The sequence below is a fragment of the Talpa occidentalis genome, unplaced genomic scaffold (assembly GCF_014898055.3).
Source record: "Talpa occidentalis isolate TD23 unplaced genomic scaffold, MPIMG_talOcc4v2.1 talOcc4.9, whole genome shotgun sequence".
NCBI lineage: Eukaryota > Metazoa > Chordata > Mammalia > Eulipotyphla > Talpidae > Talpa > Talpa occidentalis.
In genome coordinates, this window is record NW_023605305.1 from 86,523,478 (window position 1) to 86,550,808 (window position 27,331).

At 35.7% G+C, this 27,331-nt stretch overlaps 1 protein-coding gene and 1 long non-coding RNA gene across 2 annotated transcripts in view; one reads left to right on the plus strand and one right to left on the minus strand.

Moving 5' to 3' along the window:
• Positions 1 to 870: 870 nt before the first annotated feature.
• Positions 871 to 27,331, minus strand: part of LOC129145115 (uncharacterized) — a 50,123-nt gene continuing 23,662 nt past the window's right edge. The window contains exons 2-3 of the long non-coding RNA XR_008550201.1: positions 4,720 to 4,820; positions 871 to 898 (exon numbers count right to left, since the gene is read on the minus strand). This is a non-coding gene — a long non-coding RNA (uncharacterized LOC129145115). The remainder of the gene's footprint in view (positions 899 to 4,719; positions 4,821 to 27,331) is intronic.
• Positions 11,998 to 27,275, plus strand: GABRA6 (gamma-aminobutyric acid type A receptor subunit alpha6). Its single transcript, XM_037498992.1, has 9 exons — positions 11,998 to 12,048; positions 12,238 to 12,356; positions 12,937 to 13,004; positions 14,856 to 15,076; positions 15,161 to 15,243; positions 15,551 to 15,694; positions 16,095 to 16,247; positions 17,761 to 18,020; positions 26,202 to 27,275. The coding sequence occupies exons 1-9, from the start codon at positions 12,008 to 12,010 to the stop codon at positions 26,475 to 26,477; spliced, it is 1,365 nt and encodes a 454-aa protein (XP_037354889.1). The 5' UTR covers positions 11,998 to 12,007; the 3' UTR covers positions 26,478 to 27,275.

Consider the following 27,331-nt stretch of genomic DNA (forward strand, 5'->3'; position numbering starts at 1 on the left):
AATATCCATACGCACTTATATTGTAATCAGTCACACACTGACACTTGTGCACTTGAACAATTTTATTTGCAATCAAATAGTAATTTTACAGCCCATTAAATATATTTTAATTAATCAGATTAGGTATTATTTTGCTAGTTCATAATAAATAATAAAGCAATAGAAGTAAGATTTACTGAAATTTATCAAAATGTAAGAAAAATGCATGCCTTTTAAAATTTGTTTCTATGTCTTGTGCATGAAAAATAGGAATAAAACAGAAATTACAAAAGTTAGTTTAATGTCTAGTTTACATTTTTCTAGAACAACATACCTGGTATATATTATGGAATTTCTGATCTAGGTTACATTATATAAAAATAAACTGCCTGTTACTTGGTTACAACCTCTAGGCTATTTTTTTTTATTAGCAGCTAAAATGCAGGTACTGCTCTTGAGCAACAGGGTACTGTAGGCTAAAGTGAGCTCTTTCATCTATCACACCTCTTAAGGGACGTGTTTCCAGGACCTTCAAATGTAACTGATTGATGTGATGTGACAAATTACAAGTAATTTTTAATGGGTTGGTTTGGACACTTTGGGAATTGCATTTTTTTTTCTGCCATATTCACTTTCCTCCTTGACAATGCTTCCTGACATTCAGAGTGCCACCCAGCACACTATGGGTGTTGGAGATACATAACTAAATTTTTCTCAATGCTTTTTTTTTGCATGAAAAGCTGATATGAAGCCCCATAAATCTCTCTCAGATGTACAAAAGCATGAAGATCACTTTAGGAGAGAGCTATTACTGAATAATGGCCTAGAATTGTTCATCAAACATGGTTCTCCTCTATCACTTAGAACTTCCAAATACATTTCATTGGAGTATTATGCAAGCTTGATCCAACAACAGAAGCTGCAAAAAGAAATACAAAAATTCTTCATTCAACTTGCTGAGTTTTTCCTATACATCATACAATAACAGTTATTAAATGTCAACTTTTCAAACTATGTACTTATATATATGCATAAAATGTATATAATGCATGCGTACACATTGACAATTAATATAGCAGATTTTAGAAAATGAGAAAAGCAATATGGTGTATATAAACCAATAAGTTAATAGAACAGACTTAAGAGTCTAAAGAATCCCAAAAAAGGAAATTGTTATATTTTACAGAGGATAGTACAAATTAATGGGAGAAATAGAGCCTATTCCACACTTGGTGTTGGAACAACTATATGATAGTTAGGGAAATAAAATACATCTTGAATATTCTCTTTTCACAAAAATATATTCCCAAAATTGTGCCTCCCCTGGTGGCGCAGCGATTGAGTGCTGGGCTGCGAAGCTGCCCGCAGCCTCCACAGCACCGGTTCGATCCCCGGTAACCAGTGCGGGTCCCACATGACGCGACAGACCTCTCCTGCTGTGCCCACTGCTCCCCTCAGCAGTGTATTTCATCAGTCTGCCTGTTCTATTCCCTGCTCTGGTTCTGGTGAATTCTCTCACCCTCCTGCACTTCTGACTGTACCCAGTGCTTGTATAAATAAATAAATAAATCTTTAAAAAAATATATATCCCAAATAACTAAAAATTTAAATGGAAAAAGAATGAAAATTATCAAAAGAAAAGGTATAAGGTATTTTAATTCACAGAGGAAAATAATTTATAAGGTAAAACCTTAGATTACACAGTATGAAAGGAAAAACAAAATAAAGATAATCTCATTAACTTTTTCTAAAATTCTGTATAACAGAGTATACTGTTTATAAAGAAATAGAATGGGAGAATGCATGGTTAAACATATAAACAAAGTGTGTGTGTGTGTGTGTTTATAACATCTATAACTTATATAAATTAATATTGAAAAGATAAACAAGTAATAAAATGAGTATAGGCTGTAAGTAGGCAATTTAAATATGAAGAAATTCAAATGGTCATTATTACAAAAGGCGAACTTGTCATTTGTAACAAGGATGGAGCTGGAGGGGCTGATGCTTAGTGAAATAAATCAGAAGGACAAATGCAAATGTCAGATGATTTTACTCATATGTGGAATATAGAGATCTGGATTTTTTTTATGTCTAAAACATTTTACCTAAAGGAAAAAAAAAAAATGTCTTTGTAATCCTTGTGCTAGGCACCAGAATGCAAGCTAACTATTCTCTGTACATTTCTGTATTTTAAAAAGCTCTTAAAAATTAAATAGCTATTGTCAAGATGTCAGTTCTACCTAACTTGATCTATAGATTCAATGCAAACTCAATAAAAATCCCCACATGTCATTTTGTGGATATTGAAAAACCAATTCTAAAGTTTATTTGGAAAGTCAAAAGACCCAGCAAAGCCAATAAAATAATGAACAGAACAAAGTTGAAGGACTTGTGCTTCCTTATTACAAGAGTTACTATAAAGTTACAGAAGCCAAGACAGTGTGGTATTGGCAAAGGTATAACAAATAAATCAATTAAACAGGGCAGAGGCCCTAGAAACAGACCCTTGTAATTATAATTGACTGTTCTTTTACAAAGGAACAAAGGCAATACAATGAAGCAAAGATGATGTCCAACAAATGTTGGTAAAGATGTGGAGAAAAAGGAACTCTCCTGTACTGTTGGTGGGCGTGCAAACTGGTCCAACCACCATGGAAAGCTGTATAGAGATTCCTCAACCTACTGAAGATAGAGCTTCCATATGATCCAGCAATTCCACTCCTAGGTATTTACTCAAATGACACAGAAACATTAATTCCAAAGGGCAGCTGCACCCCTATGTTTATAGCAGCACTATTTACAATAGCTAAGCTTTGGAAACAACCCAAATGCCCAAAAATAAATGACTGGATCAAGAAGATGTGGTATATATATATATATATATATATATATATATATATATATACACACACACAATGGAAGTATTACTCAGTAATCAAAAAAGATAAACTCATGCCATTTGCAGCAACATGGATGGAGCTGGAAGGGATCATGCTCAGCGAAATAAGCCAGCAAGAAAACCGGAAAAAGAATAACTATAATAAAGAAAAAATCAAAATCAACAGGCAACTATAAACCAGAGACACACTATGGGGGTGGGCGGTGGGAGGAGGGATTGGGATCAAAATAAGGGGGCTGCAATTGTATGGGGAATATAACCAAGATGAAAATGCATACATTGTGCAAAAATGAAAAATGATGTAAGAAATATTTAAAAAAATGGTGCTGGGGGCCTCACTGGTGGCCTAGTGGTTAAGTTTCAGGGCTACTACCTACCACCAAGGTGGTAGCAGACTTCTGTTTTGCACCTTAGCAATGCATTTCAGTAGATCTGCCTGTTCTGCTCCCCACTTTCTCTTTGGTGAATTCTCTCAACCTCCACACTTCTGTGCAAAAATAAATAAATAAAACCTTAAAAAAATGATGCTGGAACAACAGTACACTCAGATGCAAAAAAATTAAAATAACCACAACCTTATACCCTTCATAAAAAGCAACTCAAAACAGACCACAGACGTAAATATAAAATATAAAATTGTAAGCTTCATAGAGAAAACCTAGATGATATTAGATATGGAGATACTTTCTGAGATATACCACTAAATTGGCAACCCAGGAAAGAAATAATTGATAAGTTGGACTTCATTAAAATGAAAAACTTCTTTTCAAAAGACAATCTCAAGAGAAAAACACAACCCACGGTTTAAAAGAAAACATAAACAAAAGACACATTTGATAAGGGACTATCAACAAAAATATATATATGTAACATTTAAAACTCAACACTAACAAAATAAATAATTAAATGTGGGCAGAAACGGCAACAGACACCTCACACAGATATACAGATGTGAAATAATTATATGAAAATATGCTCCATAGCACATATTATCAGGAAAAAAAATAGAACAAACTTGTGATACCACTACATATCTATTAAATGGTCAAAATTCAGAACACTGATAACACCATGTGCTGGTAAGGATGTGTGGCAAGAGAAACTCTCATTCATTGCTGGTGGACATGTACAATATTATAAACATTTCATATAAAAATTTCCTCCCTGTTATTTTCATGAACTATCAGGTCATGAACTATCAGGTCAGGTCATGAAAAAAACAGGGAGGAAATTTACACACATATTACTATGAGAAAGAAGCCAACCTACACAATATCATTCCAACTCCAAGACATTGTGGAAAAGGTAAAACCACATAGATAGTAAAAAGAAGAGTGGCTGTCAAGTGTTGGGGGTGGAGGCTTGGGACACGTTAATAGGTAGAGCAGAGAAGGTTGTTAGGACACTAAAAATACTCCTATGATGCTATGATACTGGATACATGTCAGTATACATTTGTCCAAACCTATAGATAAATACCACCAAGAAGTGAACTAAACCATAATGTAAAATATGGACTTCAAGTGACAATGGGTCAGTGTAGGTTCATCAACTGTACAAATAAATGTACTACTCTGGTGGGAGATGTGGCTAACGAGGCTGACTATGCATGTGTACAGGGAAGGGGATATGTGGGAATTCAGTGTCTTTTAATTTTGCTGTGAATCTAAAACTTCTTTAAAAAAATAAAGAGCGTGATTTCACATAAACAAAAATAGTATTTCCTTTCCTTAGCTCAAAATATAACATCTTGCTAATATAGTTTCAAAGTACAACTTGGCTGAAGATTCACAGTAAATGCTTCTTTTCTGTAAAATAGATTATCTCTAGTTAAGTACCTGATTTTACTAGCATCTTTGGTTCCAACTCTCCCTTCATGCTTAATGTCTTCTCTTTTTTGGATTCCTCTATCTTATTCTTCATTTAAGACCAATCACTACTGCAGATAAGGTAATCAAACAGATGTGAATATACTTGACTGGGATGGCCTAGTGGCAACAGAAAATTGGCAATAATTATTTCATTTGCTAATTTATATTTGTATACTATGGTTTTCCCCCAAATTTTTCAAGAAGCTAACAGAAAAAAATAAATGGAAAGTGTACAATAGAAACTGAAAAATACGTGCAGGAATAAGAGAACACTAACATAACAAAAGTCAACAGTAATTCAGTTTTGACTTTAAGCTTTCAGGCAGCAAGGTCAAAAGAGAAACAAGTTGGGCCTCCCCCGTGGCGCAGCAGTTGAGTGCTGGGTTGCAAAGCTGCCCGCAGCCTCTGCAGTGCCAGTTCGATCCCCGGTCACCAGGTGAGGGTCCCACATGGTGCGCAGACCCCTCCTGCAGTGCCCGCTGCTCCCCTCAGCAGTGTATTTTGTCTGTCTGTCTGTTCTGCTCCCTGCTCTGGCTCTGGTGAATTCTCTCACCCTCCCGTGCTTCTGACTGTGCCCAGTGCTTGTATAAATAAATAAATAAATCAAAAAAAAAACTTTAAAAAAAGATATATTGTAAAATAATTTATTTATTCGTTTCTTTGATGGTTTGAATTTGTTAGATTTTAATTAGTTGTATGTGTTTGTGAGATAGACTCATCAATGAGTCATTATTTCCACAATACTTATCAAACACCTCTTATCTTCTCAGAAGAGCTGCTTTCACCCCATCATTTTTTCATCTCAGATTAAATCACTCATACACAAATGGCAATCCTCTTATATTTCATCCTAAGAGGAACCATTAAGTCATTGAATAGAACAACATAAAGGACACAATTAATCCCATGAAGTACTCTGACCTTTCCAAGCACTTTCAATTTTTTAAATTTTACCACTTGCTTTCAAAATATACCTTTATGTGGTAGTAGTCTTGGTATTTACATCTTATTCCAGTCCAAAAAAAATCCATGTTAATAGACTTTCATTCTGCTTGCTCTTCTATAACATCTCCCTAGAGCTCATCATCACTGGGCTTGAACCCAAAATTCTGTCCTTTCTTCCCTATACTCCAAGTACCTGATAAATAGGCAGATTCTGGGGTTGGGTAGCACTGCCAAAAGATGATGCTCAGTAGTCCCCTAGTGGCCTGAAAGAGTTCATGCAGTTTACTAAAATGCTTATTCTACTCCATGGAGGCAGGAGAGAATCATTAAGCAGCAAGTTCATTAAGTAGTTGCCAATTGACAAGATTCTTTTTCAGAAGGCTCAGGAAGTATAAACAGGATTCCTCTTTGTCTAGGTTTGCTCTCCAGTGGGGTATGCAGTCCACTCAAGTGTCATAATGTATCATCACAATCTAAAATTTTGCTTTCAAGTTTAGGCTACTGCCTTCTGAGTTTAAAGTCTCATTTCCTGGGGGCAAAATGGACTATGGTAGATGACAATGAGTTCCCTGGTGGGGTGTAATAACATATATCTAAAGAGTGTGAACCTGTACCTCACAATCATATATAGTGTTGTAAATCAATGCTACCTCAACAAAAAGAAATTATAAAATAAAATAATAAAAAGAGCTAGTGATGATGTAATGCATTCCTTCAAAATATGAAGGGAGTCATTCAGAAATCTAGGAAGGCACACACTCAGATTTTTGAATTGCAGTCTTGTATTTTTACAGATGTTTCTCTATTGTTACATGAACTTGGTCAAATATACCTTCCCTCAACACTGGCAATCTTAGTAAAGTCTAATTTCTTGACCCCATTTCTAAACACTAGAGAGAAGATATTTGATTTGTCCAAAAATGACACTGAAGTTGGCAATGATGGTGGTAGTAGTGTTGATGGATATTTTTATTTCTTGTTAACTATGTGAAATTTCCATGATAAATACCTTCATGCATTTTTCACTTCATCCTCTTTAATACCTATTGTATAGATGATGGAGATTATGATAAACAATTTACCTAGGTAGGGCCTCCCCGGTGGTGCAGCGGTTGAGCGCTGGGTTGCGAAGCTGCCCACAGCCTCTGCAGCGCCGGTTCGATACCCGGCTGCTCCCTGGCCGCCGGAGGAGGGTCCCACATGGCGCGCAGACCTCTCCTGCCGCCCGCTGCTCCCCTCAGCAGTGTACTTCAGTCTGCCTGTTCTGCTCCCCACTCTGGCTCTGGTGAGTTCTCTCACCCTCCCACGCTTCTGACTGTACCCAGTGCTTGTATAAATAAATAAAAATAAAATCTTTAAAAAAAAAAAAAAAAAAAACAATTTACCTAGGTAACTTGACTAAAGTGAACCCAACAAACCTGATTACAAAGGGTTGATACAGAAGCAAGTGGTACAAACATACAAGGATGCAAGGATGTATGCAAGGATGAAAGGCTCCAATGCATGAAGTAACAGCACAATTTTCAGGGAATAAGTGCTCTTTTGAATTGTTTAGACAACACTATCCTGGACTACTCTGGATGGTAATATACAAATCTTCCTCCTTACACTTAACTTTTTCTTCTAGTCTTTCTATACATTACATTCTTCTTTGTTTTTCTAGATTCAAGCTTTTCAGAGTTGTTTTCATAGACATAACAAGAATGCAAACACCCATAAGCTCATCATGCCACCTAGAACGGCCCTTGCTAACCTACTAACGACTGACTTATTCAATCTCTAGAGGTCAGTCCAAATGTTATCTCATCAATGTAATCATTGATCTCCCTCTCTTTACAGAGATGGCCTCCTCTTTCTGGTTAATAACTGAGGTAATAGCTATGGTGATTTTAGCACTCGGCATCTTATCAGCAATATTGTGTTTATTATATATATATATATATATATATATGAGCCTCCTGAAGTTTTTATTGTTTTTAATAAATTCCTATATTTTCAGCATATGACAAGCATTTATAAGAGCTAAGTTTAACTGATACTGGTTGAACTAGTATAAATCATAAATTCATATACCCGTGTTCTTTTAAGACATTTTTTTTTTGGTCCTTCTGTATTTGCAATTTTAGGTTTGAAATGGCTATTGCCTGCCAATACCTTTTGGGAACATCAAACTGCCCTATAAAGTGTTCAACATTCTATTCCTAATCAAGCCAGAACAATTTTAACCTGCAGCTCAGAGGACTGTCCCTTTATTGCTTTTGTTTCCCAGAGCAATTTTATCCATATTGCCCTGGATTCCCAAAAGGGAATGCATAGGGATTTTCTACAATGTCTACTGAGAGGTCATGTATCCCTTAGCAACAGGATAAAAATGTTGCTGATCTAGAGCATTTAAGAACACTAGTTTTAGAATACAGAGTCAAATCTGACATACATAAAGCATGGTAAATAGAAGTGTACACTTTGGAATCAGAGATACTAGCTAGATCTAGGGCATTATGTTAGTTGTCTCGTTTCATTCTTTTAAAAATAAAGATGAAAAGAGCTGGCTTATAAAGCAGTTCCACAGATTAGAGCTAATATCAATGTATATGACTAACATGTAGTAAATGATTAATAAATATTCACAATTGTTTTGTAATCTACCACTTATGCTTTCTCCTTTGGTACAACTTAGTAGGATTTTTCCACTCACTTTTTTTGCTTCACTGTCCTTTGAAGATACTTTTTACCACTTAAATCTTCCTTACATCATTCCAGAGAAACTCTATAATGGAGTCTTTGATTCCAAATATTTACCCAAGGTCTCTATGAAACATCTTTTCCACAAGATGTGCCCAAATACCCTCAATCTCCTGCTCTTATAATATTCTCCTGAATCACAGATCCATGAAACCCACCCATGAAGTTCCATGCTATACCTCAATACTTTTATTAATAGAATACTTGGTTTGTTCTATGGTGACCTGTTCCTTATTTTAGATAAATATGACAGTGAGAAATTATTCCTTTAATATAGCTGAAACTTGTATTTTTTACTTTCCCCCCACACTACCATAATTTGGGATCCTCTGTCCCTTTCCCTCCCCACTCCCTCTTAACCTCATAATCTGTAAGATGTTTGTTGATGTCCCAAAGTTTTTGAAGTGCTTTATGTTGTTGAATTGTCGGTTATTTGAATAAACATTTGCTTTTATCATTTTGACTTGCTTTGCAGAAAATAATTCTTTCAAATCCCCTCCATTTTTGGAAAATGACTGTATTTCCTCCTTTTTCTGGCTATATAATATTCCATGGTATATGTGGTACTGCATCATTTTTTTGTAAACCACTTAGGATTTCTTTCATAAACAGCTTGGTGTTGATACATTCTTTTACTTTTTTTGCTTTTTTCTTTCAGTGAAGCTCTTTATCCCTCCTTCTTTCTTGTTAATCTTGGTGGAAAGTAGATTCTGGGCTGGAAGTCTTTTGTTCCTTAAATATTTTGAACATCTCTTTCCATTCTCTTCATGCTTACAATATTTTAGTTGAAAAAAATATGTTGATAATGTGATTGGTGTTCCCTTATAGGTTACCTTTCTTTCTCTTGATATTTTTAGTATTCTGTCTTCTCATTGGTTCCTCCTTTATTATTATGTGTCTTGGTTTATATCTATCTGGTATTATTTTGTTTTGAACTCTTTGGGTCTCTTAGATCACAACTTCTTGTTAATTTTCCAGAGTGAGATTGTTTTTAGTGTTATTTCTTTAAATATCTTTTCTATACCATTCTGTTTTTCTCATTCTAAGAGTTCCAGTGATGTGGATATCATGTCTTTCAGTTGTCCCAGAAAATTCTTACTGTTTTAATTCTTTCATACTTTTTTCTCTACTTTGTTCTATTTTCAGTATTGTGTTTTCAAGTTAATTAATTCTCTCTATGGTTCCTGTGTATCTGCTATTAAGGCCCTCAATTATACTTTTTAAATCAGCATAGTGCTTATTATCTTTTTTTCTGAATGTAGTTGTATCACATCTACATTATATTTACTGTGATATTGTTTTAGATTATCCAATGTTTTTTTAAGTTCCATCAGTGTTTAAGTTACATCACATATTGCCCAGAATTCCCCTTCTCCCACGCTCCACATGGCAGTTTAAAGGGATGTGATACAAAAAGTGATATGGAAACCAGATCCTGCAGTGAACAAGATGTCAGGATTTTTAGCAGACATCAGGACATGATAGATAGCTTTTTTAAAATGCTGTTATGTAAAATTTATAATTAAAAAATAAAAAAATAAAATAAATAAATAAATAAAATGCCTGTTATGTTGTCTTTCCTGGGGAAATTATTGTGCCTCGGTGAAGAGGTGAGGATTAGCACCAGGGTAAATGTTTCAATGCAGTGCAAGTAAAACCATTTATAAAGCCTGATTCTGAATGCTGGAGGGAATAAAGCATTTTGGTGAGGAACCAAAAGATTTCCTGTAATTATGAGATTCAGTAAATTAAAAATGCATATTTCATATAAAATATGTACTATTCTTGTTTCCACCGTTTTTTTCTTGGTTATAGCTAATTTCTTAAAATGCTCCTCAAAGATTTATATCATTCTTCAGAAATGACTTCTAAGAATGCTCTATATCTGCAACAATGTCCATTGACTTTACAGAACTTAGGTTCTGAAACTACAGACTATGAACCGGGAGGCTGGTGAGTGGATATGGCAAGAGGATTGTGAGTGAGATGTTTGCTTCTTGCTCTTATGTTTCTGAATTTTAAAAATATATAAATATGTATATATAAAATATTTTATATAAAACATAAATATGTAAGCCATATATACTATATAAAATAGATATGTATGCATTATATATAAAATACAAATATATTTATATACTATACATATATTATGCTTATATAAAATATAAAATATATAATGAAAAAAATGTTATATTTATATAAACATACATATAAAACACATTTAAATACATAGTCACAAAGTTTTTCTTTAGTGTGATTTTTTATTTAAAGATAAAAAATTTAATACTCCAACTTCCTCCAACCAGTCTGGATAATTGTTTTTTCCCCGTAACTATTTTTTTTTTTTTTTACAGAGGGAACATTGCTTTACAACACTGTACAAAATAGGGGAATAGGCTCCTACATCTTCAGATATATGTCACGAAACCATGCTCACCATCGCATGACTAATTTTCCATCAAAGTCCATTGTGCCTTCTCCCCTCTTTGGTCCCCCTATTCTCCCTACCCCCTCTGAGATCTCGAATTTGCAGTCATATTTATAGAGTTTGTTTGGTTAATTATGTCCCTTCCTTCAGAATACTGTTTCTTGAATCAAATATTTAGCTTTTAACTGACTGGTAGCAAGTCTAGTAAAATAGTGCCAGCAATATTACCATTAACTATGTCTATGGCTGTCTTACAGCATCTTTACATGGGAACCATGATCCACTGTTTTCAAACATTATTACTCACAGTCTGGTTTCTAAAGATAGCATCAAGATCCACTTATATCTTTGCTTGAAATGGTAACCTTTGACAGTAAGGTTCAGGAAAGTACTTAAAACACACACATACATACACACAAACGAGCGTGCACACACACACACGCATACACACTAACCCACTAGCAAGCCGGGAGTGGTTCTGGTTTGTTATAAATCCTTTCCATAAAGAATGAAGAATAGTTTTTCAATACAAAGGAAAAGTGTACATGATGCAACAAAGCTGATGATACCAGAAAAGAAAAAAGTCTAAGAGCATGCCAATATCATTAGACTTTTTTCAGCAGTGAGAGCTGTGTAGGAATCCTTCTGTGAACCATAGAAATAATAAATGCTGAGCCCACTGGAACATAATCTCAATCAGCAAGATGCCACTGTTTTCCAGATTTCCTCCCAGGGCCCTGCTAATTCCATGCCAAAACTAGCAGTGGAATTCTTCCTTCTAATCTCCCCTAATGCCTTTTTTGATTATTGTCACAGCTCTCTGACCATGCACTGTCCTTCAGATTTTCATTTCCCAACTGAGTCAGACAGAGGAGGCTGAGTGTCCATCGGGATAGCATAAGACCACAAGCCACCTTGTTCCACATGAAAAGTCGGAAACAAGAGTAAAGGGAGCAGCAGGGGGACCCCTCAAAGTTTTATTGGCAACCTCTTTATCTATTGGATTACTGGCTGGAGGCAAATCAGGAAAAGGGAGATGAGGGTTTTCAGAAGATTGCTTTAGTTGACTGGCAGAGGGGAGCCTGTTGGGGGAGGGAGTGGCAGGAGGAGGGTGAACTGAACATTTTGGTGTACGGTATGATGGCATCACTTCTGCCTTGGCTATACATTATACTGTGGTAAGTAAGATTTTTTTTTCTTACTTTTCCTTTTAGCTTGGAGGAGAGTGGAGGCACACAACCATGGGTGACTTCACAGAAGCACAAGGGGTTGTGTGATGTATCTTTGTGGTGGTGAAGACAAGGTGTATTGAATAGCATCTGTTCTCTGAGGCTGGGAGTGAGGATTACTGATGGTCTTACCTACAGGGTAGAAAATGCCCTAAGAACACTTGGAGATGAAGGAAACTTCTACTCAGAAAATGTCAGTCGGATTCTGGACAACTTGCTTGAAGGCTATGACAATCGACTACGACCAGGATTTGGAGGTGAGAGGCAGCTTCTTTACTAGATGAAACATCCATACTCTCCTTCACTCCTATTGGGGCTCCAATATCCAAAGATGTGAGAAGGATAAGAGGGTGAGGAGGAAGGTGCAGGAGTGAGGAGAGGGGCACATATGTGTTCCCATCTATCTCTGTCCCTTCTTTATTACTGACCTTATTATATATAAGGTATCTGAAGTCTGAGCCTCAGTTTCCTCAACTTTATGAATGTGTGAATCCATACCATGTAGAGCTGTGTGAGTACAGATTGTTTCTCCATGTAAAACACTTTTGTTAACATGTCTCAAAGATATCAGTATATAGTATTGTCTTAATTTTTATTAGAACACTACCCATTCCCTCCCATTCCATATTTCTACAAATTGACCAGAAAAAAAAATCAAAATAAGGCAACAGATGTGAGTTTTCAGAGATGAAAAACTCAAGGACTCCTATTCTTGGCATTTCTCTAGGATGGGATCCAGATTTTGGCCATTGGGAGGGACTTGGTGGTAGTGTCATTGAATTCTGTCCTTGAACATTGTTGGTGGTAACTGACCGCATCCCACTGGGCTCTTTACAGGTGCTGTCACCGAAGTGAAAACAGATATTTATGTGACCAGTTTTGGGCCTGTGTCAGATGTGGACATGGTGAGTGAGCTCGGAGTGAGGAGAGTAATTTTAGTTGTGGGGTGGGAGGAGGGAGGTTGAGTCCCAGAACTCACCACAATGGGCACTGTCACCAAGCCTGGCTTGTGATCCATGATGCCACGTGTGGGGGCCTGCTGGGAGGGCATAGCTATTACGGCAGATTACCGACATAATCTCCTTCACATTCACTAAGGGTTCTGCTGAATCTGCGCACTTGTTACAATAATGCTCTCTCTTCCTTCCATATACCATGAACTAATTTTTCCCTACAAGGAGAAAACTGTCCTCATCATTATGAAATCCTAATAAATTTGTTGGAGTAACAACATTGTTGGAAAAACATCAATGATGTTACACCAGATAAGAGAGAAAATTATCCAAGAAACTTAAAACCTGTCTTTTGTAGTGCATCCTTTTCAGTACATTGTATTGAAACGGTAAATGGAGTTATTTGGAAAAGCTAACGAATTCTACCCTTTACATGGCAAAAGTACCAGCAGGTGTTCCTGCGACTCTGTTCCAGGTACAGATGGCTGTGGATCCGTAAGAGGATATTTATAGTGATGGCAAGAGAAACCTGAATCAGTCTTTTAGAACAAAGTGTATCATGATATTCTTTCATAGTTCTCAGGTACCATTTTCCCCTAAGAGTAAAATATCAATACTAAAACTTAAGTAAACATAACTGTCTTTAAAGGTATATCATTACATTTTATTGGGGAAATATAAATTTTAAAGAAAGTTATTAGAGATTTTTGTTAATTTTCTACTTTTTGAGTTGACAAGAAAACAGAAAAAAAAAGTAAAGAAGGGCAAATAAAGAAGAGAAATGTGGAAAGAGAGGGGAAAGTAAAACAAGGAAGAGGGGGAGAGAGAATGTCTTTATTTAAAAGATATACATCTTAATACCTGAGAGAAAGGAGAGTCAGCATTATCCAGAATCCCCAAATATTTTGCAATTACATCTGTCATTTCAGTACTGACTCATCCCAAGTACAAATAACCATCTGTGCTAGGGAAGTCTGGGGATACTTGGAAATTTATTTTATGTATTTTATGTAAGCATGTTGCACAATAAAGCTTTATTATAACCTGGAACATTATTATATGGATTATTGTGTATTACATTATATTTTCAAAATACAATTACCGCTTACAGTAATAGCTGTCCAAAAGGAACAGATAAAGTAGACAAAGCAAGTGTTGGTGATATTTTGATATAACCACAAGTTGTCATTTAAAGACTTTTGAAATAGTCTTTACCATAATTTTTAAGATTTTAATGTGATTTCATAAAAGCCACACATTAATTAAAATTCATCATTTTGATTATGCTTAGTTAAATGATGCTGTTTGCTTTTATGTTCTCTGGGAATAATATGAAATAGTTATGATATGCAGCCAAGGAAAATTTACCTAACTGGGAACTTGACAGAACAGCACGATGATGGCCAGGAAAACTTTGAAGATGAGGGAGGTACTAAGAGGAATAGTTAGACTGACTGATGGCAGAAGGTCAGCACAAAGCCCAGACTCTAATCCTTTTCACTGATTTCTAAAATAAGGAGGGAAATAATCCCATGGATGACTGATATTTTGAAAAAGAAGAAGAACATTGAGGACAGTCAAGGTGGTGGGAGGACTGTGTAACAGTATTATCATTTCTCTAACATTACCAACCTTGAATTTGAAAAAAAAAAATCCACTGAAATCATAGCTTTCTTGTGAGGTAACTGTCATAAAAAAGCTGCTTTATTTCTTAGATTTTAGGATTGGGCATATGAGCTAGTGAATAAACTACTCTTAATCAACCATCTCCCCAGCCTGCCTGAATATTTTCTTTTCTCTTAGGAATATACAATGGATGTTTTTTTCCGCCAGACTTGGACAGATGAGAGGTTGAAGTTTGGAGGACCAACTGAGATTTTAAGTTTGAATAACTTGATGGTCAGTAAAATCTGGACACCTGACACATTTTTCAGGAATGGCAAAAAATCAATTGCCCACAATATGACAACTCCTAATAAACTCTTCCGAATAATGCAGAATGGGACCATTCTCTACACCATGAGGTGAGAGGTTCCCTATTCTACTCCTTCTTCCCAAATAATTCCGCCATCACCCTAATTCAGAACCACTTATCTCATTGTTCCTAGGCTTACCATCAATGCTGACTGTCCCATGAGGCTGGTTAATTTTCCTATGGATGGCCATGCTTGTCCACTCAAGTTTGGAAGCTGTAAGTTACAAAAAGCTTCTAAGAGTCAAATAATGATTCCAAATATGTATTTGGTTTTAGTCTGATACTAGAAAGCAAGAAAGTGGTCTTACTATGACAGTTTGAATGTAATTCCAGGCATACACTTCTGTAATTATGTTATCATCAATCTTATAGTCAGAGATTTTAGTCACCCAGGTTAAAGAAAAACAATAAAGGAAATTATGTTTGTGTTTCCTTTTTATATGGACAAGGTTTGCTTTGAAAGAAAGGAAAATGCAACTAGTGTAAACACTGCTATGTTTCTTTTTTTTTAAATAAAACTCAGATGCTTACCCCAAAAGTGAAATTATATATACATGGAAAAAAGGACCACTTTACTCAGTAGAAGTTCCAGAAGAATCTTCAAGCCTCCTCCAGTATGATCTTATTGGACAAACAGTATCTAGCGAGACAATTAAATCTAACACAGGTAAGAATTTAATCGATGCATGGGTGTATTCCTTCAAGGTGTTTCCGGGCACATTTTCAAAATATCTGTTTTGTTTTCCTCTGTTAGTAATACTCAGATAAGCTTGTTGCTTTGAAGTGATAAGTAGCTTTCTTTAAAATTCATTTTGCAACCATGTGCATATAAAAATTTGTGTAACCTTGGAATGAGTAGTTTTGTACATATATGACACAAAGAACCCCACGGAAAAGAGGGAGCCTATGCCTCTATCATCTGTTGATCAAAGAGCTTTGTCATACACTGAGATGCCTTTGCTTCTCTTCTTTCCTATACATTTAAAGGTCTACAAGATTTATTTCCAGCTGCATTCTTTTTGTACCCTGTCTAAAGCAATGATCTTGATATCCATGTCTTCCAACAGGTGAATACGTAATAATGACAGTTTATTTCCACTTGCAAAGGAAGATGGGCTACTTCATGATACAGATATACACTCCTTGTATTATGACAGTCATTCTTTCCCAGGTGTCCTTCTGGATTAACAAGGAGTCTGTCCCAGCAAGAACTGTCTTTGGTAAGCCTCACTCCTTGCCCTCCATTTTTATTACTTCTCCAGCCCAGGTTTATGTATTTTAGGTTAATATTCACCGTGGTGTGCTTTTTCAGCCCACAATAGCAATATAGCCTCCTGTCTCAGCCAATCTTGTGCATCATGTAAAATGACTTTCATCTTATTGCAAGTTATGTGATGAATCAACAATTCGTTTCAGCAATAATTCTAGCTGGTTTCCTGTGACTTTCATGTGACCTATATAGGATTTTTTTTAAAGCTCTATTTGCTTTTTTTGTAGCTAAGGAAGAGGAGAAAAGTACAAACTGACATGTAAATCTATGAGCACAAAAGGCAAACTCTTGAACCTGCTGGCGTGTAAATTATATCTTGTTTTTGTTAGATTAGTGATTAAAAAATTGCCATTTTTGGTAGGCCTGAAATAGTTAAATGTCACCAGTTTCTCATGGTTCCAAACAGATATTAGCCCCATTTATGATGGATAGAACCACTGCTAGCTTTGAAATTAGCTTTTGATAGAATAAGAGAATGGACTATAATAGAAAACATCATCAGTAACAAAATCCTTTTTTTCCCTAAGTATTCATGATCATAGGAAGTAGGGAAGATATGAGTATAATTGGAATCTCAGATGAATTTTAACTCTAATTTACCACATTAAAACAAATTTCTTTCTGAGGGGAAAAAAAGCAAACACTTTAAAAATGAATAATGATGTAAAATATATATAAATAAACTAAAATAAAATCTCTTTCTGCACACTATAACAGAATAACTACACAATGTTGCTAACCAGTGGTGTTACACATCTCCAAAGTATATAATTTATTCATGGCACACATCAGGACTTATTGCTGGCACGTGAGTGATGAAAATTGTTTCTCCTGTGTAACAACAGGCTAAAACTAAAAAAAAATAAAAAAATAAAAATAAAGAACCTAACTTTATGCTTAGTATTCCTACCAAGAAAAACTTCTTAAAAATGATGAAGACAATATCAACTGCTAAAGTTGATCAGAAGTTCAGGTTTCTTTCACTTGATAATAATTCACTTTAAGTTTTCTCAAACAGTAAAAATTAGAATTTATTCATGACTTAAATTTTACAATTGATTCTGCAAATAATTTTTAGCAACTACTATATACACATCATCATTTACATTATAAAAGGACCCCAAAATGGTAACACCTGTGATAAAAAATTGTGAATAATTATTATAAAATAATTTCTCCTTAGTTGGTATAAGTGACTAAGAAAGGGTCCAACTAGGAAAGTGTGGGGGTGGTTTCAACCTGATGGTGGGAAAGGTACTCCACTTTGTGGTGGGTGAGGTGAGGCTTATACAGAAAGAGATGTAAATTTGAATTACAGAAAATCAGGTATTGTAAATCAATAGGATTACATTTTTTAAAAAGTATTTTTGCAGTGTGTTGAGTACTTGCCACCAACATGTTCTCATCTGATTTGACCACAGAATCCCCAAAGCTAACACTGCCTTTCTCTTTTTTCATCTCAGGAATCACCACTGTTTTAACCATGACCACTTTAAGCATCAGTGCCCGGCACTCCTTACCCAAAGTGTCCTATGCGACCGCCATGGATTGGTTCATTGCCGTTTGCTTTGCTTTTGTCTTCTCTGCACTCATTGAGTTTGCAGCTGTCAACTACTTCACCAATCTGCAGGCCCAGAAAGCCAAAAGAAAGGCTCAGATCACCACCTCTCCCCCTGTGACAATAACGAAGGCGACTGAACCCTTGGGAGCCGAGATTGTTTTGGTAATTACTTACTTTTCCAATGTTGTCCACCTTACAGGAAAGGGCAGTCCAAACACTGATCAAAAACAACTAAATAGTCCTAGGTAATGTCAGTGGCATGCAAGGTATGTACATCTGGCCAACTTCATATCCAACTTCACAGATAAAAGCCAAGGCACCACCCTTCATATATCTTTGCTCTAAATTTTTGGCATCTTTCTTTTATCATCCTCACTACTACTCAAAGATTCCAAGCTCTCACAGGAGAGAAGAAAATTCTTCTTAGTATTTAGATTCTGCCTTTGAACAGGTTCTGCTATACCAACTAGGGAGAATAAAGTCAGAAAAAGAATGTTCCTAATGAGGCTTCAGAGTTTGAAGGAAAGAAACAGGAGTCCTATGAAATGGATGGTTTTTGTTAGAAATTTGCCTGCTGCTTTATTTCAAGGCTCTATGAATGCTAGAGTTATAAGCCAGGTATTTGGCTTATAACACTCCCATATTCACATTGAAAACACTCCAATATTCACATTCATGCATTGGATACATGTATACTGAGGTATTTTTATTCAAACACTTATAATCAATGAAAAATATCTATAAATTTAAGTTCAGATTTGCTGTGGTTAAGCTCTGGCACCACAGGTTTGTTGAATAATAAACAAACGGTAACAATAATCATTCAGGAGTCATTAAATTGCCCCAAGTTTTAATTTCACATAAGCCTATTCTCACAACAATTAAAATGATCACACGTCTTAAATGGATTCAACAACTGATTGGCAAGTATAATTTTTTATTTTAATACAAACCCCAAAGAGTAGCTTTTTTGAAAAGAGGATAATTTGATTCTGTAAAATCCAATAATATGGATACTTGGAACTGACAATTTCTGTATAATTGGTCAATTTTCATGAACATTTCTAAACCACAGAACATTTCCAAATACAGCCCAAATAGTCTTTGGTTAATTTTGAGATGAAAATTACAAAGATGTACATGTCTAACTTCTCAAATACTTAGACAATTATTGGCTAAAAGGATGACATTTTAATTAAATATTTTCTTTAATAAACTAAAAAAAAAAATATTTCAGAATTTTTATTTTCTCCAAGGGATAAGATCATTCACAAGACAAGTGGAACTGGATAACTTACAGATTTTCTCCCCCTGAATTAGCTCTCATTAAAAAAAAAAAAAAAAGAACAGCTTACTCCCCAGTGATCTAGATCAATAACCTCCTGTTACAAAGAGGAAGGAAAGTTTCAAGAGAGGAAATGTTAGTTATGATTGATAGAAAACACTAGGAATTTATTCCATAACTCCTGATAGCCACAACTTTATAAAAGTCTAAGGCCTCACACCCCAAGAATTCCTCAAGGATGAAAACATGCTAGGGAGAAACCATTGCATAAAATATTTTAATATTTCCAGAAATGTAGGGACAGTCATTCTCCAAATACTTCTCTTGACTTAATGTTTTCTTTGTGTGTGTGTATGTGTTTTAAAAGGTCACAAAAATATAAATTTTATAACAGAAATTTGGTCATCTGTAGATAATCCAAAACACTTGAAAGTCATTTTTTTCTGAATATTTTTGAGAACCATTTTGTTTATAAAAATAAAAGATTATAGTGTAAGCCATTCACATTTATATAGCTATATACTTTATGTATTGTTTAAAGTTCATATGTTATCATATATCTACAAAGGAAGAAGATAATATTTATCAAATTTTAGTTTAACAGTTTCTCATTTGACTGTAAAAATGAAAAGAGAAATTCTTGAGAAACTGTAAAAAAATAAGTTCAATAGTTTTCAATGTGTTCATGGATCAGATCCTGAGATAAAAGGAGCAACTTCTTTTAACTCTATGAAATATATATTACTGAGAAGACTATGATTTCAAATCCTCGGAGAAAGCATAGAATTATTATTCCCTCAGGCTATTATTTTAAAGGTACAATTTATTAATACGATGGAATTTAAGATCTCAGGTATTCATATATACTACCTCCTAATCTTCTAAAATAGTAACATATAATGAGCAGGTCCTTTGGGAAGATGGATAAAAAATTGCATTTAAATCATCTCAAAGTGCTCTTTTACTTGCAAGTTGCTTTATTTCCCATGAAAAAGTGTATTTCTAAACCTGGTTTCACCTGAAATATTTTAAGGCAGCAAAAAGTCAAATTTTGCTTCTAAAACAGTGCAAAAGTGTTAAAATAGAAATCAAAATAAATATAACCAAACCTAACAGTACAAATATTGAAGTAGCATAAATAAATATAGATGATTACATAGCACATTTATATTTTATTTATTCATCTCAAAACTTAAGGTTTTGCCTCACATAATGTAGAAGAACAAATATAAATAACATATTTGCAATTTATACTACACAATGGAATGTTATGATTGCCAGGACATTTTTTTTTTCTTTCAAATATCATGACATTTAAAAATGCCTATTCAGTTGGAATCAAAATAACATTCTTTGAGTAAGTTGTACATTGAAATAGCAAAGCAATGGGGTGACGATGGATTGAAATTAAGTGCTTGTATATTTCATGTGATTCTAAGTTGTGTATTTTAAAGTGTTCATTACATTTCACAGGAAACTACTTAGATGAGTGTGGGGAACAGTTTATTATTTTATTTTGACCTTGAAATTTAATATCAATATAATAATGTCAAAGGAATTCAGGCATTTTAAATCTATTACTAAAATCTGAAGATATACCTAAAACGAAATCCTCAGAAGTACTGAGAAGACTAATTCTCACTGTTCTTCAGGCATTTGTAAATTCAAACTTGTTTTTAGGTTTTGAAAGGGAATTGTCCACAGTTTCTTTCTGTTTATATGTTATCCTTCCTTGTTTTTTTGTTTTGTTTTGTTTTGTTTTGTTTTTCAAATTCTGGCATGCTCTCTTGGCATTAGAGTTATTTCTGTCGTCATGGTTTCAGAACCATTATGAGTCTGGGATATACTTAGGCTACATGTCAGATCAAATTTGAACCTTGATGTCTTTTTGGCTGGTTTGCTAGTTTCCCTGTTATTTTAAAGCTCTAAGCCCTCATTGCTATGCTTAAGAATTAATCTTCTCCCAACCCCATCAAAAAAAATCCAATGTGGCTTCTCTTTTTATAGGAGGTGTGATATATTAATAATTGGAAAATTGTCTACAAATAAAATAGACCAGAATTAGTTTAGTTGGGAAAATAACTATATTTATACTGATTGCATTGCTTATTCATTTCCTTTTCGTTCTTTGTAACTGGCACCCATTAAGTTGCGTATTCATCGAATTATTCATGCCATAAGTATTTAAGTGCTTTTACATGCCAGATCCTTTATAGACTATTGAGGGTACACTAGTGGGTGACATCAAGAGGGCCTCTTCCTTCATGGAGGTTCTTGTCTAACAGGAAGAGACACAAATCAAAGTGCTTTGACTATGACAATACATGGTGAAAGCTATGATTAGCAATGTAGAACAGACTGAAGAAGAGCGATGCAGGAATACTTAGCTCAGTGTGCAGAGGTTTCCAGTCTGGAGGAAGTGATGCTTCATCTGAGAACAGAAAGAGGAACCTGGCCCTGCTCAAGAACCACTTAAGTCTGCTGCATGCCCAAAAGATATTTGGGCATAGAGATATATGTCCTTTTACCCTCTTTTTCAAGGTGGGAGTGTCTATTGGCCATTATCATGTTCCCCACCTGAAATACAGAACACTGAAAGAACATCTCTCCTGTTTCATATATTGCCAAAATTTCTGTCAAGTACTCTCATCACTAACTAAAATTAAGAGTTGAATTCTGATCTTCAGAGACAGACTCTATGCACCAGAAAGATCACAGTGCCCATTCCTCATGATGTGTCATTGTGTGAGCTAAGAGAGGTTCAGGTGGATGTGATGCCGATTGCTATCTTTCCCTACACTATCTAGCAGACCCCTGCCCAATATTTCATGCTACACTTTCCACACCTTTCACTGTAGTTCCCAGGCACGACCCTTGCATTGCTGACCCACCAGATAGATGCCATTAAATTGGCTAGAGAAATTCTGAATCATCTCTGTTCTTCAGTCTAACAGTTGTAACATAAATGCAAGAATATCTGACATTTTATTTTCTCCATAATGAATAATATGGCTGTTTTTAAAAGCTTCAAATGCAAAATATTTTCGAAAATATTTTCTCATAATTTTAGTGCCCGTTTGCTGGTTGTAAAAGCAGTTGCATTGTTTGACTTTTGAGGAACACAGCCCCATTTGGACTCATTCTCTCATGAGATGGTCCAGTGCACCTGCTCTTTAATATATTAGACTTATTCCATGATGTATCAATATCATTCAAAGCACTCCCCAAATGTAGTACTCCTTACACCAACTGATGATTCTCATACCAGTCCAGTTTGACTCAAAGTACCTTTGCAATATGGTATTACTTAAAACAAAGCAGTATTCTAAAAATACCCAGAGCAGGATGGCATTCAGCAGCAGGGGAGCATTGGAAAAATTCAAAACCATAGGTGTTCCACTCAAAACAGTGACAGCCCCAAGCTGAGCCCTCATCTGGACTCTGACAAAAGCCTATTTTACCATCAGCCAAAGCTGCCAGGCACACAATAGAGCAGGCGGGGTCTGATGCAAACCTGTAGCTTGAACGGCTTGCAAGATTGGCTTTCTTTTCATTTTAGAAATTCAATGTGATTCTTCTAAATTGGCATCCAGTCTCCTCATGCTGCCAATTCCCAATTATCCAGAAGCTGATTATCCAGCCTCTTGTATGTCCTTTAGATGATCATATTTACTGCTGTTTAGAAATGCCCCAATCACCATTGGTGAGTGGGAAAGTTGCACCTCTGAACCACCAGGGATTCTCAATGGTGGGTGACTTTTGAAAAGGTATGTAGAAGTTTTTGGTTTTCTCAACTAGAGGACTTTTGAAAAGGTATGTAGAAATTTTTGGTTTTTGCAACTTCAGAGAATGGGTATTACAGGCATCTGTTGGTTAGAAGTCGGGGTTACCACTCAATGCCCATGACATGTAGGACAGCTGTCAATGGCAAAGAATTACCCCTATCCAAAATGGCAGTAGTTCTGTGGCTGAGAAACTTGCCCTAAACACTAAAGCAAATGGGAAGAATGACTTGTTGCTAAGAGTATGACCTTTGGCCTCTGATAGGAACTCTGAGCTTCATGCTTTAAGTCTTCAGTTGCTCATCTCTCAAATGAAAATATTATATTCTAGATTATTTCTAGGAAAAAATAAAATGATGCATGCAAAGTACCATATAGTGCTTGTCAGTGTTAAGCATTTAGAAATGATACATGTAATGTAATATTATATTATAAAACACTATCCTAAATATAAGGCAACATAATCATAAATGTTTTTGGTCCCTCCTTGATGCTTGACTACTCTAAGAAATATTGGAAAATGTTTACATTTTCCCCCAGTTGTTGATTTGTAGCATGTTTATTAAGCACATACTATATTCTATGCACTGGCAACAGAACATTCATATATGAGAATTATATGACTTTTACCATACAGGAAATTTCATGTCAGGAAAGAACACAAATCATAACAGAAATAATATTTACAATTAAGAATGTGGTAACTGCTATGAGAATTGTAACAGCTAAGTAAGCAGAAAAATGTAGTATACATATATACGTGTAACATGAAAATATTACATTTTCTATCTCAAACAACAGGTGAATAGAGAGCAAGAATTGTGATCTAGGGCCTTCTGACCCAGTTGTCCCATTAGGAACAACCTCAGCAACCCCTCAAAGGGAGTGTTTGGGGGAAGTAGGTGAGACGGGAAATCCTATTGTAAGGGGCCTTTGATTCCAGGCTGCCACTACAGTGCTTCCATTTTTCATGTTGTTTGGGCCTAAATGATGTTGCTTCACTCTGGACAAGGGTTATTTGGCAATTCTCACTGAATCATTTGTGACTATGTGACAATGCCTACAGATTGACAAATAACTTCCCCCCATTTCCAAAGAAGAGGGGGAGATAAAACATTGCCTTTCATTTTTATGGTAGATTACATTTTTCAATCACTTTTTCATCTCATTGAACTTTTTCATGGCTGTCTTCTTCCTCCCTAACAAAGGAAGCAACACAGGTTTCATATAATCAATGCATGCCATTAAAAGTCAAGATGAGTCTAGAATGAAAATCTGCTCTAAAGATGTGCCCTTAGACATTACATTAGATAACACAATTTCAGTGTTCCAGCTTTCTGGGAGGAGGAGAATTCTTTTTAGAGGATGGTACAATGGCACATGCTTCTCTCTTAAGTAGAGAATATTTTCATAGCATATTTAATGGATAAAAGTCCAAATTTGAGTCTGAGAACATAATAGAAAAAGTCTTGGAAATGGTGTGAAGTCTTTTCTCTAAGAAAGGGAGAGTGCCACTCTTGAATCAAAGTACCATACTCCAGCTCTCTTCACTCAGTCTGGTGGCCGTAGACACAGTCATCCTCTGCTGGCACATATTTTTAATAGAAAGTATAATTTCTCTCTTGTCCAAGATCAGCAGACTGAACTTTCTACTATTTTTAACTCCCTCAGAGCTCAAAGACCTGCAATTTAATTCTTCCCAGAGTGCCTAGCCTAGGATTGGGCCAATAGAAAAACAATAAAAGATATTCTTTACTTGAAATTCATCTGGTCATGTCATCTCAGACTTGACTACATGTATCATTGTTTTATTTTGGTGAAGAAACAGGTTTTTCTCTGGCCCAGCAAAGTACCTTGGGCTTGTTCCCTCTAGGATGACCATTGAGATACTCAGAAACTGTTATATCCAACAGCACAAATCAGGATGGGAATACAGAAAGAGAGAGAGAGAGAAGAGGTTCATGGGGCTGTTGTTTCCTGCAGTCCAAATGTCACCACATCAGTGGGTCATTCTGGTCCTGTGGCTCAACCCGCAAAGGGGTGGCAGCTGCCTCATCCTGTAGCCGTGGGGTTGCTGGCTAAAGCCATGGGGATCTGCCACATGAGTGACATGCCCTGCCAGGCAGCAAAGTGGTGATTTTGCTGGCAGGGAGGAAACCAGGCGGTTTTACAAGAGTAGGGAACATGTACAGTGAGAGTCTGAAGGCAGAGACCCAGCAAGCTCAGCTGACTACAAAGAGAGTGACTATTACAGAATGTAGACAAGAAAAGACTCAGAGAAAGGACCCCTAGACTCTAACTGTAGGAGAGGATCTAAACCAAACAGAGTCTCTAAGCTGGGCCCCATATTTCAGAGGGTGAGAAAACATTGGAGGAATCCAGCCTTGGAATTTACCAACACAGTTTATTATGGGCCCTTTGACCACGGCGAGGCATTTCCACTATCTGGACCTTAGCCCTCTCACCTATCAAATGTGTGAACTACCCTTTTAAAAGCTACAGTTGGCTGTTTTGTGATTTCAGTGGAATAGAAAATCTAATGATAGGAAAGAACATAACAGCAATTCTGAAATCAGATAAGGAACTACATTTTGGTGATTTCAGATGGAGTGAGATGAACAGAGAATGGGAAGTGGAAACCTTTCAACATAGACCTGGGATAAGAGGCATTTGTAGTTCAAGGCATGAACAGGCATCACACACAATTCAAGAATATTTATATTTTGTCACTGGCTTTGACATACATGAGTTCCCTCTTTTTTTTTTTTTTTGTTCTTGTTATATCAGTTAAAATTTACAAGTTTGTGAAGGGGAGAATGTAGGCTGGGGATGGGTCTAGGAGATTATCAGTTGAGCTGTTATTTTTCAATATTAACTAACAGTTCACACATTCCAAGTTGAAGTCCCCGCTCATTAACCTCACTCAGTGTCTCTTAGGTTTATGCATAACTAGGAGGCAGATACACCTCTGCAACCTGACTCATCTCCTGAAGCTACAGTGTTCAGCACAGTTTCTGCCATGTGGGACTTACTTAGCTTCAATCACTGGTATATTAAATTATAGGATGTTGGATGGAAATGAATCAATTTTTAAAATTACATTGTATTCCTTTCTTGGAAAAGTAACGCCATCAAATGCTATTAACGATCTGCTCATATTTAATCTTACATAGTAAATAAAGAGTCAATGAATTTCTATTAATGATTAAAAAATAAATGACTAAAGAAGAGGTCTCTATTCTTTTATCTAGGCTGAATATTTGTCTTTTTCCACAGCACCCTGATTCCAAGTACCATCTGAAGAAAAGAATCACCTCTCTGACCTTGCCAATAGTTCCATCCTGTGAGACCAGCAAAGTCCTCACCAGAGCTCCCCTTTTGGAATCAACACCTCTCACACCCCCACCACTCTCTCCAGACTTTGGAGGCACCAGTAAAATAGACCAGTATTCCCGGATTCTCTTCCCAGTTGCATTTGCAGGATTCAATCTTGTGTACTGGGTAGTTTACCTTTCCAAAGATACAATGGAAGTGAGTGGCAGTGTTGAATGATTTGCAGGCAAGTAAAAATGTATTCTATAAATCCTATTTTCTGCATTCTTTCTAAATAACACTGAGACTTGTGTAGATGATTTTATGAACATGAAATCAGAATTCAAACTCTGTAATGTATAAATTTAAGTAAGTACATATGGGCCAAAAAGCGTAGCATTTCTCCTCAAAATTGAAAGTTAAAGGTTGCTGAAAAATATGACTTATCTGTACATTATAGAGAAAACTGTATATAAAGATAAGATGAATTCAACATGAATTTGCCTTCAAGATGATTGTCCTTCATTGTTCAATGTTTTTAATTGTCACTGTGAGTGGCACTTAGTATAAAGTAGATAAAATAATAATGCTGACACTTTCAAAGGTTGCCTTAAAAATGTTTATTTTGGCTTAGTTTTCAAGACAGTAGCATATAAATAGTCTAAATATTTACCCATCGCTTCAAAGCAGCATGTTGGAGGCCTTTATGCTAGTAAAATGGCTTTCAGCTTGTATTGAGCTTAGCCATTTGGTTTTAACCTTGCTGTGCTTTTTTACCTCAATGGAGTATGGTGTTTGTACACATATGAAATAAACAGAGATCATAAATTATGTATGCATATGTACATAGCTTCAGTTGGACTGCAATGCAGTGTTGTTTTATCTTGTTAAGTTCTCCTTTGAAAATAATATGCTCATAATTCCATAAAGTTGTAGAAAACAACAGTGATTATAGGAAGCTATGTAGAGGATAACTGTGGTTATAGCCTGTGGTTTCCATCTTTCTAAGTATTCCACTAAACAACACAAGAATAAACAATATCCCTGGATCTGTTTCCTCAAGCTAAGAAGAGCTTCTTTGAGTGCAGAGGCAT

Bases quoted from the DNA above. Each gene is read 5' to 3' on its own strand.
- GABRA6 (XM_037498992.1), top strand. From the start codon at position 12,008: ATGATGGCATCACTTCTGCCTTGGCTATACATTATACTGTG. The intron at 13,005-14,855 runs GTGAGTGAGCTC...CTTTTCTCTTAG, and splicing joins CTGTGTCAGATGTGGACATG to GAATATACAATGGATGTTTT. The intron at 16,248-17,760 runs GTAAGCCTCACT...TTTTCATCTCAG, and splicing joins CCCAGCAAGAACTGTCTTTG to GAATCACCACTGTTTTAACC.